This window comes from Narcine bancroftii, chromosome 11 (genome assembly GCF_036971445.1).
Source record: "Narcine bancroftii isolate sNarBan1 chromosome 11, sNarBan1.hap1, whole genome shotgun sequence".
Taxonomy (NCBI): Eukaryota; Metazoa; Chordata; class Chondrichthyes; order Torpediniformes; family Narcinidae; genus Narcine; species Narcine bancroftii.
The window spans coordinates 72395201-72407257 of NC_091479.1; the positions used below are offsets into that span (position 1 = coordinate 72395201).

Here is a 12057-nt window from a genome sequence, read left to right on the forward strand (position 1 = left end):
ATTGATAATTTGTTTTATTTCTTTCTACATGAATCTTCTTCCAAATATTGAGTAGATGATGTAATACTGGAGAACTTCTATATTGTACCAATTTTTCATCCCATTTATATAATATGTGTTCAAGTATCTTTTCCCCTATTTTATCTAATTCTAATCTGGTCCAATCTGGCTTTTCCCTTGTTTGATAAAAATCTGATAGGTATCTTAATTGTGCGGCTCTATAATAATTTTTAAAGTTTGGCAGTTGTAAGCCTCCTTGTTTATACCATTCTGTTAATTTATCTAGTGCTATCCTCGGTTTCCCCCCTTTCCATAAAAATTTCCTTATTATTTTCTTTAACTCCTTGAAGAATTTCTCTGTCAGTTGTATTGGGGATTTATAGCATTTGATTCAAGAAATGGTGTGCACTGAAGTTTTCATTGCTGATGCTGTCTGATCATCTCAATTAAATTTATTTTAAAAGCAATATGAAAATAAAAGACAATCTCATGTAAAAGTTAATCAATATCACTGGCAGGTACAGCATTTGCAAATTTGTACTGAAACATTTTCCTGATGCCAAAGATACAGAATTTGAATCTGCAGGACAGGCTTTACCAGGATCTAAACAAGTCAGGGAACACTTTAAACAGCTCTTCGTTATAACTTGTGTCAGGCTTTAGAAAAAGTCCAGAGTATTAATTCTGGTCTTCACAGTTAATATTGTTTTGCAATACTATTTCACTGTTGCCATTTTCTCTTCTGTATTGCTCAACATCTCTTTCTGACATGGACAGGTGCAATAACTTAACACTGTACTTCTTTAGAATTGGGTCTTTATTCAAAGACTACCGGCTGCAATTCAATCCTATGGGATTACAAATGGCACAGCTGATTGAACAAATTTTAAGAAGTGCAATTGCTAATGGTATTATTTTAGATATGTCTCAATTAGAGGTATGGGAGAAGGGGAAGACGACAAAATTGTATTGAAAGTAATTAATTTGCTTTCCAGATAAATCCATGATAAACTATAGTTTATTTTTAATTCTCTTGTGTTAATTAATTATTATTATGGTTCTTATTAATTAATTATTTAATAAACATTTAATAAAAATGTTTTTTATTAATTAATTATTAATTAATTATTATTATGTTTTAAGATGAAAAATGTTCTTACTGTGACTAATAATTCTGTATGATTGGGGCTATGCATACATTGGTTTTAGCATAAATTGACACCAGAATTTATTTCTAATATTAAAAATTCAAAGTGATTGCAAATTCATCTCATTTTGCTTTGTGATTACACACATCGTAACATTGAAACATGGAAATTAGAGGGAACATGAAATTCAGTCGGCCTGAATGGATCAAGCCCCACCCGGTCGGGTGTCAATCACCCTCCGGGCTATAAGCCTGCGCCAGCCTCCCGAGGCCTTACTCAGAGTTGCTCCAGGCACAGCCAGCCTGGCTCTGTGGATAAAAGCCTGTTGTACAGTCTTTACCTTTGTGTGTGTGTCTGATTCTGGCTAACAGCGCACCACAATATCAAAGGTAGACAAAATAAGAGAATTTAGGTTTAGGATGAGGAGCAAGAGATTCACAGGGGTTGTAAGGGGGGGTGGGGGTTTCTCACACTGCCCGAGAGAGTGGTTGAAGCGGCATCACTGACAGCGTTCATGGCGTCTCCAGATGAGCACTTGAATTGTTTAGGCATAGAAGAGTATGGACCAAGGAGAATGTGCTGGAGGGACTCACCGGGTCAAGCAGTATCAGTGGGACAAAAAGAAGTGCTCCCTTCTTTCCTTATTCTCCATCTCCCATTGAGTTCCTCCAGCAGTTTCTTTCTTGCTCTAGATTCCAACATCAACAGTCTCTTGTGTGTTCCTTGTATCAATGTTGGATGTGTCTAAAGCATTGTTCGTGATTTTAAGAGTTGAAACAATTCTGTGATTTGGTCCTATAATTTGCTGTAATATAGACTCTGATGGTACACGTGAAAATCAGGACAAACAGATCTACAGCAGTAAATCACCATATCTGATTCACTTGTCATTTTAAACCTGTGACCAACCAGTTTTTGTCTAGTGGTGAAGTAAAAATTGTTCCATTATTTTTTGGCAATATGCAAAAATAAATTGTAGAATATGCCAGAATACTTCGCTAATAGGAGGTTGGATTTTTTTTTAGTCCATGTTGAATCAGATCTCAGATAATATCTATATCATAATTGTTTTCTCAGCACCATGGATTAAGAAAGGGGTGAATGCAGAAGGAAAACTAGCTGGAGAACCCAGCTTGGAGCGTGCATGAGCTTGCATTATTTGAGAATATGATCAGGTTTAATAATGATAGGTCTAGTCTTCTAGTAACTGATCTGATTCCAAGCAAAATATAGGTGAACCCCGCTTGCGAGTACTCGAATTATAAAAAATTCGCTTATACAAAGAAACCGTGTACTTTTTTCCTGAAGAAATTATAATGGGTTTATAATGGATTTTGGCTTTTACGAAAATTGCCTCCAATATTAGTCAATGGGTCTTTTCACTTTACGAATTTTCAGCTTATGAATGGTTTCTCAGGAATCCTCTATCTCCGTAAAGCGGGATATTACCTGTATCAGGATAGAAAGTGATGGGTATAAAGGAAAATACTGACAGAAATAAAATCTACTCACCAATCAGGAGTGGTGTTTCTCCCTTGTCGTTAGTGATATTGGGACAAGTTCGCTTCTCCAGAAGAGTCCGCACATTCCCCAACCTCCTAGCTGCAGCAGCCAGAGTAAGTGGAGTTTCCCCATCTTCAGTCTTTTGTTGCCAGATTGTTTTGTATGATGCTAAAGTTAACAATTTAGAAAATAAAACTATCCATTTTTAAATTATCTAACTTTAATTTCCATTCATCTCCACAATTGTAATGAACATAGACTCTCCCATGAGAAACTGGGAACTAATATTTCATTGAAAGATTATTAACAGAACAGGCACAACCATGATTTGGCAGTAACTAACTGCACCAGCTGCAAAGACAGACCCTATTTGTCAGATGCATAGTAGATTACTGAGATAATGATGATCAAAATATCTAATTCACAGCTGAAAAATAATTTTATCCTAATCTTTTTGGGAAATGTTGTATTTCAATCAAAATATTATTCTTCCCCTGGGATGAAAGATTATCCCTCAGCTCCATTGAGCAGGGAAGTTTCAATTTCACTCTGTCAAAGTAGCTGAGGAGGTTCAGCTTCCCCTGGAAAAACCCCGGATTTTATTTCACATGAGTTATTTAGAATCCTTTGTTTGAGATGTAAATGGGTGTCAATGGGTGGACAGTTAAACAGAAAAGTCTGCAGCCGCTGTGTTATACGCAGAAGTGCTGGAGAAACTCCGCGGGCCACGCAGCATCCATTGGAAGCAGGGATAATATAACCAACATTTTGGGCCTGAGCCCTTCATCAAGGTATGAGCAAAAAGCAGGCAGGCACCTGAATGAAAAGGAAGGGGTGGGGGGAGGGAAGAAGGAGCAGGCAGAGGAGCACAGGCCAACAACCACGAGGCCATAGGCAGACACGGAGAGGAGGGTAGGAGAGAAAAGCTGAGATAATGGTCTCTTCCATTTATTCAGTGGAGTGAAACATGGAAGTCTGCAGATGCTGTGATTGTAGTAAAAACGCAGAGTGAATGCCGGAGAAACTCAGCCAGTCTCATAGCATCCATATCATAGAAGGGAAAGATATATTACCGATCTTTCAGACCTGAGCGGTCTTTTAAGGTACAAACAAAAAGCAGACAGTACCTTAATAAATACTGAGAGAGAAAGGTAGAAGAATGGGAGGCGTCCTGACCAACAAACAAAAGGTGTTAATTGGATGAAGGAAGGTGATCATTGATTTTGACTGTGAAAGGATACAGACGGAAAAGTGAAGAGAGAGATAGAACTAGAGGAAAGGCGACGAAAATAGGTAGGGGGCGTTTAACAGAACCCAGAAAAGTCAACATCAATATCATCTGGCTGGAGGGTCCCCAGACCTCCAATTAGCAGGCGTCCCCAACCCAGCAGTGCTGGAGAGAATGGACAGAGACGCCAGCAGGGGAGTGGGACTGGGAATTGAAATGGTAGGCCTGAAATATATCTGCCTCCTGTGGACGCTGCAAGACTGGATGAGTTCCGCCAGCATTTCCTATTGTCTGCTTGCTCAGTCTCATATTTAATCAGTTCACATCTGGCTGAGCTTTCAGTGAACACAGAACCAAGTATGGCCTTCCTAAATTTCTCTGCATCTCTTTTTGTTCTTGGTAATTTATCCCTCTGTGTTTTATGTCAAATTTTCTTCATTTCAACTTTAAAGATGCTATTTGAATATGCTGTGGTTGCTGGGGAGAGACGTTTTATAGTTTTGTGAACATAAAGACACTGGTAATGTATTTCTGCAGATCACTTAATGTTTATTATCTACTCACCATCTAGTACAATCTCAAGCACTTGTTGAATAGGCTGAACAGCAGCTTCATGCAGTGGAAACCACCCCTTTTCATCTGCTTCATCCAAGGCAAATTTATGTTTAACAAATTGCTGTAATTCAATGATTTCTCCTAGAATGAAAAAATAAATAAAATTATGATTTTATTGAGGGATATAGCATCATCAACCATGCAAGTTAGTCCACCTACCTTGCCTGATTGCTTTCACAATCTGTCTGTTTTCTTGGCTGAGTGGTAAAATGCTATTTAAAAAAAACACAGCATGAACAAAAGTCTGGGTCAATAGAAATATTCTGAATCATAGAAAATTATTGAATAGAATAAACAATGCAGAAACAGGTCCTCTCACCCATCTATTATGTTGGTGTTTATATTCTTCCTCTCTGCTCATTCCATTCTCCTCATTTCAATCAGCCTTTTAGTATAGAAACTATAGAAATCTACCTCAACCACCTCCAGTGGAAGTGAGTTCCACCTTCTAAATATTGTCTGAGAAAATAAAGTTTCTACGTTTCCCACTGAATTTATTATGAACTATTTTAAACTTCAGAACTTTTAATACCACACCCTGAGAAACTTTGGTGCTTTGATTCTGCATTAAATAATATAGTCAGATTCAGATTTATTGTCAGAGAATATAGATGACATCACATACAACCCTGGGATTCTTTATCTGCGGGCGAGGCAGAATTACCACTGATAGGGCGTGCAAAAAAAAACACTGCACACAGGCTATACATGTAGACAAATAAAGAACTATAAACAGGTAATGAGTGTAAACAAACACCGCAATACAGATAGAATTTTAAAAATCAATAAAATTCCTTAAATGTGTAGCAAAATACGAAAGTCTGCAGACACTGTGGTTGAAGTAAAAACACAATGCTGGAGAAACTCAGCAGGTCAAACAGTTTCTTTTATATAGCAAAGATAAAAATACATAACCGACATTTCAGGCTTGAGCCCTTTACCAAGGTATGGAAACATATCGGCAAGGCATCTGACTAAAAAGATTGGGGGGGAGGCATGGGGGAGGAGTATGGTTGTAAAGGCAGGAGGTAATAGGTGGAGAAGGGAGAGAGGGCACAGCAGAAAGCTAGGGGTGGAGGGATGGCTAGATGAATAGAGATGGAAGGGGGTGAAGAGATGAGCGAAAGTAGACAGGGGGAAGGGAAAAGGGGGGGGGGGTGGAAGAGCAGGTTAGCAGAAACCAGAAAAGTCAAACTGAAATGGTTGGCCACTGGGAGGTCCCTGTCACTGCTATGGACAAAGTGAAGGTGCTCACCAAAGCGATCTGTCTCTCTGTGCGCCCAGTCTCTCTGATGTAGAGAAGGCCACAAAGGGAGCACTGGATTTAGTAAATCAATCCTGCATATACACAAGTGAAGAGTTGCTTTAATTGAAAGGCTTGTTTGGGTCCCCAGACTGTGGTGAGGTAGGAGGTATGGGTGCAAGTGTTGCACCTCCTATGGCCACAGGGAAAGGTGCTGGAGGGGAGGAGAGGGGAAGATGCATCTGGTAGTGGGATCCTGTCGTAAGTGCTGGAAATTCTGGAGGATCATGTGTTGGGTGCAGAGGGTGGTGGGGTGGTAGATAAGGACAAAGGGAATCCTGTGTTTGTTGCATCTAGGGGCAGAGGGGCCAGGGAAGATGAACAGGAAATGGAGGAGATGTGGGTGAGGGCTAAGATGATGGTGGTGGAGTGCAAGTCACGTTTGTGGAAGAAGGCAGACATTTAAGGATGTGGGATCAATTGAACATACTGGAAAATTTTAGCCAGAGAAATAATGTAAAGATTGTAGGGGAAAAGGAGGGAGTTGAGAGAAGGGACCCAGTGGTGTTCTTCAAAGAATGGATCCCAAGGGTATAGACACAAGAAAGGGCGGTACTCCAAATAGAAAGAGCCCACCGATCCCTCCTCCCACAGCTGGGTCTGAGTCAGAGACCTTGTTCTGTCCTTCTGTCCTGATCAGACTCCTGAGGTATGGGGATAGGGAATAGATTCATCGTATGGCAGCATTGGGTGCAAGAGAGAGAGGAGGCCAGGCAGAATTTGAAGGGGGTAAAGCCCATTTTCACCCGGACATCAGTACAGCGCTACTAAAAAGGTCCAAAGAATTTGAATCAGTCAAGAAACTTCCAAAGCAAAGGGAATTAATTTTATACTGCTCCATCCAACGACCCTGAAAGTGATGCTATACAGAGGAGAGGGGGTGGGGATGGGGGATGTTTTTTCCAGAGGCGAGGGAGGCAATGAGGTATATAAATACCTCAGTTGCTGCCCAGGATGATCCCTGAAGAAAGCCACTGGGCAAAAAGTCAATGATAAAGGATGATCTGGTTGTAAATATTGAAGATAAGACAAAAATGAGAATTGTATTTTGCTTGTTATTAATGCTAAAGTTAAACAGAAGTTTGTTGGGAGCTCTGGGGTGTTTGAGGAGGCTGCGAGGCAGGTAGATGAGTGCAATGAGCACGCGCTAGGAGGTTGAGGGAGATGGCGCCAAAGCTTCATATTTAGTTATTCAATCCTATGCATATCGTTCCTGTAAATTATGAACATTGCACATCCCACTTATAATCCTTGTGGAATATTGCTGACCCCAATTTAAAAGGCTTTCATCTCTGCTTTCTCTATTTTAGATGGATATATGAAATATGAGTGATCTTTTAGTTGCATATTTAGATTCTATTCCATTTAAAATTACCTTCCATTACATTGAGTTGACTGATCACTTGTTTCTTGTAAACTCAGCTGAATCACATAGTCAGACAGATAGTCATTAGCCATGTTGTCGTTGACATCCATTATCTTGAGGATAAAATAACCTGTAAAAACCTAATGAGAAGAGCATAAAATAGTAATGATTAACATGCATAGATAACAATGAACTATCATTGAGTGACACTATTTTAACAAAATAGTGGCGGTCTATGACATAGCAATTGGCAATTTGGAGTAAAAGATCTTAACAAAAGATCCATTTGGTGCTGCTTGTATTTCCTAAATGAACCCACTTCCTCACCATGTGGCTTCAATTTAAGGTAAAGGTGAAAAGGTAAAGGTTCCATTATTGTCACATAATGTTACATTTAGAATGTTATATGAAATCCTTTAACTGTCTACCATCAGGAAAATGGAGAGTCGCCATTTTGTCCAGCGTCCCTTTATTCCGAATAATCCTAGCGTTGAAATAGGCACATTTCAAACCCTCTTACTGTCTACCTCTATGTTTTGTCCCTTACCTGTCCTTCCTCACCAATTCATAGCACCTAGTGTCATGTGTTTTTCCTTCTACCCTACTTTCTGTCCTCCTATTTTAATTCCCACCCCCTTGCCAAACTAGTTTAAACTAGGATATTGGTTCCCCGTCCAGTTCAGATGCAGCCATTCCTTTTTGTGTAGGGAAGAGCTTCCCCAGAAGAGATCCAGTTATCCATAAATCTGAACCCCTGCCTTGGCACCAACTATTCAGCCACACATTCATCTGCCACAACTTCCTGTTCCTACCTTCTCTTGCACATGGCACAGGCAGCAATCCTGAAATTACCACTCCTGAGGTTCTGCTTTTTTAACTTCTTTCCTAACTCCCTACATTCCATCTTCAGGACCTCATCCCTACTCCTATCTATGTCGTTGGTCACCACATGGATCACGACATCTGGCACCTGGGAGGCAAAACATTCTGGGAACCTCAATCTCGTTCACAGAACCTCCTATCTGCTCTCCTAATCAATGAGTCCCCAATTACAATGGCTCTCCTTTTCTCATCTTCTGAGCCTGGGGGGTGCTAGGGGCACCTCTGTGTCAGAGACGTAACCACCTCAACTTGTCCCTGGTAGATCGTCAACCCCAACAATATCTAAAACAGTATACCTGTTGAGGTGAATGGCAGGGGTGTCTGCTCTTTCTGCCTCTTCCTTTTTCCTCTCCTTACAGTCACCCAGTTATCTGTCTCCTGACTTTTAGATGTGACTGCCTCCCTTAAACTCCTATCACTACCTCTGCCTCCCTTAAGATCCGAAGTTCATCCAGCTCCAGTTCCCTAACTCAGTTTGTCAGGAGCTGACATAAAATTCACTGGTCTATAATTCCCAGGGTTCCCCCTATTACCTTTTTTTAAAACAAGGGGACCACATTTCCCATTCTCCAATACCTACCCTGTGGTCAAAGAGGACTCAAAGATCATAATCACTACCCCAGCTATCTCTTCCCTCACTTCCCACAGCAACCTGGGTTGTATCACATCTGCTCTGGGGACATACGTCTTGATGTTTTTAAGAACCAACACTTCCTCTTCCTCAATCTCAACATAATCTAGCACACAAGCCTGCTCTATTCTGACCTCACCCTGATCCAGATTTATTCAAAAGCAAAGTATTCACTTTGGACCTCCCCAACCTCCTCTGCCTCCAGGCACATGTTGCCTCCTTTATCTTTTAGCACCCTCACCTTCATTCTTATCATTCTTCGCATACATATAGAACACCTGGAAAGGCCAAGGCCTTCTCATTTCCCCCTTCAGGCTTTCCTTAGTCCTTCCATAAGCTCCTTCCTGGCTAAAGTGTACTTTTCATGAGCCCTTCCTATTTTCTGCTTCAGCATTTATGAAAGGTTCCTCAATGTGTTGTCACTTTTGAAATTATTGTCCATCTTTTTACACAGCATTCAAATTGAATTCTCCAATCAGTATCCCCAAAAATGCCACAAATGTCGTCTTCTGTGATTGTAATATTGTATTAATATTCCTTTTGATGTGCATTACTACACCATTGTCCTCCAATATTACACCTATGTTATCTCACTTGCTCTGACTCCTACATCTGAGGTCTTTCAAACCATTTAGAACAGATGGTAGGTTAAGAAAATCTGGGAAGCAAAACTAGATGGTTGTCAAAAATTCAAATTCAAATTCTAGGATGGTACTTTGGAGTTTAATTAATGGTGAAATTATTTTAAGACCACATTATAATTAATAAAGCAAAATAAAATTTCTGAAGCACATTTTGCAACTAATTCCCATATTATTATTATTGTTAATGTTAGATATCAATACACTTATGGAACTTTACAAATTGGAAGGTTAGATTGGTATTAAATTGGAAAATCAGTCTCATTTAGTACTTCATCAAAAAATCCTACCACAAAGGAATGTACATGTGATATGGATTATTTTTAGGCTGAATTAGAATCTAGCTAACAGTGTTAACAGCTGAGGATTCTTGTGGACAACTAAATATCAATACTGTAAATCATATACTAAATTAACAGTTTATCCATATTTCACCACTGCAGGTTCTGTGTTATTCACAGGAGCTATCTTCCTTTCTGACAGTATGTATTCTAAAACCATGTTCATTGGTATGTTACTCTCAAATTCAAATGTACCCAAATGACCACAGAATAGTTTGAATGCCTTGAGTTTGTGAGAGCAGCCATGGCTTTTATTATCATTCAGTTTGTGAAGGCAAAATAAGTTTATTTTGAAGTTTACAGATATCTTAAAGTAATCCTTATAGGTTACAATTGACAACAATTTCATCCAGAATAGGATAACTTGATCAGTTACATTTAGATTCCACAATATTAGACCTCAACTCTCCCATAGTAATACATGCCCACAATTTTTCAGCTTTGTTCATGCACAGAGAGATGCTCATTCATGTGACCATTTATAGCTTTATTCAAACATAGAAACACCACACATGCACAATGCTTCAATATTTGAACAATGTATGTTCATGATTGCAAGTAAAACATGTGGTGTTTATAGTGAGGAAAGCAGATTGCTAAAACATACATTGAGTTGTGTTAGTAATACATTCCTGGAGATGATTTGTGTCTAAAAATGGTTTCTCAGGATATTCAATTGTAGTTTTCAAAAGGAAGCTGGACACATATTAAAAAAAGAAAATATCGTGCAAGGCTTTTGGGTAGGAGGAAGGGAGTGATTGTTTTTATATGGACCAAATGGCCTACATGGCACAATATTCTGTGAAACATGGATGCCCATTATGTGTGTAAGTTGTATTATCAACGCATTGGAAAAAATGGCTTGAATTATGAGGGGAAGGGAAAATAGCCACTCAAATTAAATTATTTCCTTGCATAAACCAGGTGTGGAAAGATCAACCAGAAGAACATGAGAACCCAAGACAGGTGCAGGAACAGGAATAGGCTGTCTGGCCCTTTTCCACCTGGTCCATTCTTCATTTAAAATTAGGACGATCTCTTGTCTGAGCGCCATCCCTGCAGGTACAGAAATCTATTGATCTATGTTTTGATTGAAAACCAAAAACAAAGTCTCAGCAGCCTCTGGTGCTTTGAATGCCACACATTTACCACCAGACTAAAGCTTTTCCTCCTTGTTTGAGTCCAAAATGGCCCACCATTTTATTTCTGAAACCAAAACCCATGGTCCCAGTCCTCTCAGCCGGTGGAAACAGCTTCCAGCCTATCAAGCCTTTTGAGACTTTTGCATTTCAGTTAAAATCCCGTCATGACTCTAAAATCAAGAGAATTGCCACTACTCCATCTTTCCTTGTATGGCAAATCACCCTATCTGAAAACAATGAAAAAATCTAGCTGCCCTCTCTCTATGGCAAGTATATCCTTTCTAAGGAGCCTAAAACTGTACACGGTCTCATCAAGGTCTTGTGTGCAAGAATTCTTTACTCTTGTATTCAATTCTCTTATCACCAAGACTAACATACCATTTGCCCTCAATGACTTGTTGCATTCACACGTTGCCCTTCAACAACTTGTGCATTCAGGGTCCATTGAACATCACTCATCATTCAATACACGTCTTTTCTGCTAGGCACAAGGAATCTGGAAGTGTGTCATCTCAGGAAATAGGGTTGGCCACTTAATGCTGTGAAGGAGAAATTGCTTGCATCTTGAATCCTGTCCGCCACAGAGCACATTCAAGAATTAAAGTGGTATAGATTTTTGTGCTTTTGGGGAAATCAAAGGGGATGGAAAGTAACAAGGACATCGAAGGCAAATATCTGAATGGTGAATGAGCTCGATGGGTTGTTTCACCTTCACGTAACCCCATTGTTTCTGTTCTCTGTCTTGTGTCCGTTAATACATGCAGGCAAACACAAATGTTGAGACTGCTGTTAATAAAGCTGAAGTCATCAAAATGGTAAGAAACTTGCGTTGAACCTGAACAAGGTACTGCTGAGGTCACACTCCAGTCCTGTGCCGAATTCTGGTCGCCCCTCTTTCAGGACAATGTGAAGATTCCACACAGGGCGCAGAAGAGATTTACTGGAATGGTTCCAAAGGTGAGGGCAATCAGCCACAAAGCTGGACAGTAGCTCGGATGTTTCTTGTGGAGCAAAGAAAGTTAACTGAAGTTCAACAGCAAAGAAAAAGTCCAATTCAAAATTTAAAAAAAATGACCAGAGCAGCTCAGGCAGCATCTGAGAAGAAGGAAACAAGAGTTAACATTTCATGTCAGTGTCCTGATGGAAGGCATGATAAAGGTATACGGGATCAAGCCTGCTGAGACGAGGTAAACTGAGAGAAGCTACAGCAAAGGGTTCAAGCACCAGGGAGCCGGACTGTGCAGAGGAAACGGAGGT

General features: G+C 39.9%; 1 protein-coding gene across 6 annotated transcripts in view; it reads right to left on the minus strand.

Moving 5' to 3' along the window:
- asb15a (ankyrin repeat and SOCS box containing 15a) overlaps positions 1-12057 on the minus strand; it is a 37001-nt gene that overhangs the window by 24511 nt on the left and 433 nt on the right. For 4 of the 6 annotated variants that reach the window (XM_069903371.1, XM_069903370.1, XM_069903369.1 and 1 more), the window contains exons 2-6: positions 11179-11895; positions 7173-7303; positions 4654-4706; positions 4444-4575; positions 2661-2819 (exon numbers count right to left, since the gene is read on the minus strand). In XM_069903371.1, the coding sequence (XP_069759472.1) occupies positions 2661-2819; positions 4444-4575; positions 4654-4706; positions 7173-7303; positions 11179-11181 (478 nt within the window). In that variant the 5' untranslated portion in view covers positions 11182-11895. The remainder of the gene's footprint in view (positions 1-2660; positions 2820-4443; positions 4576-4653; positions 4707-7172; positions 7304-11178; positions 11896-12057) is intronic. The other 2 variants (XM_069903372.1, XM_069903374.1) reach the window with 2 other exon arrangements.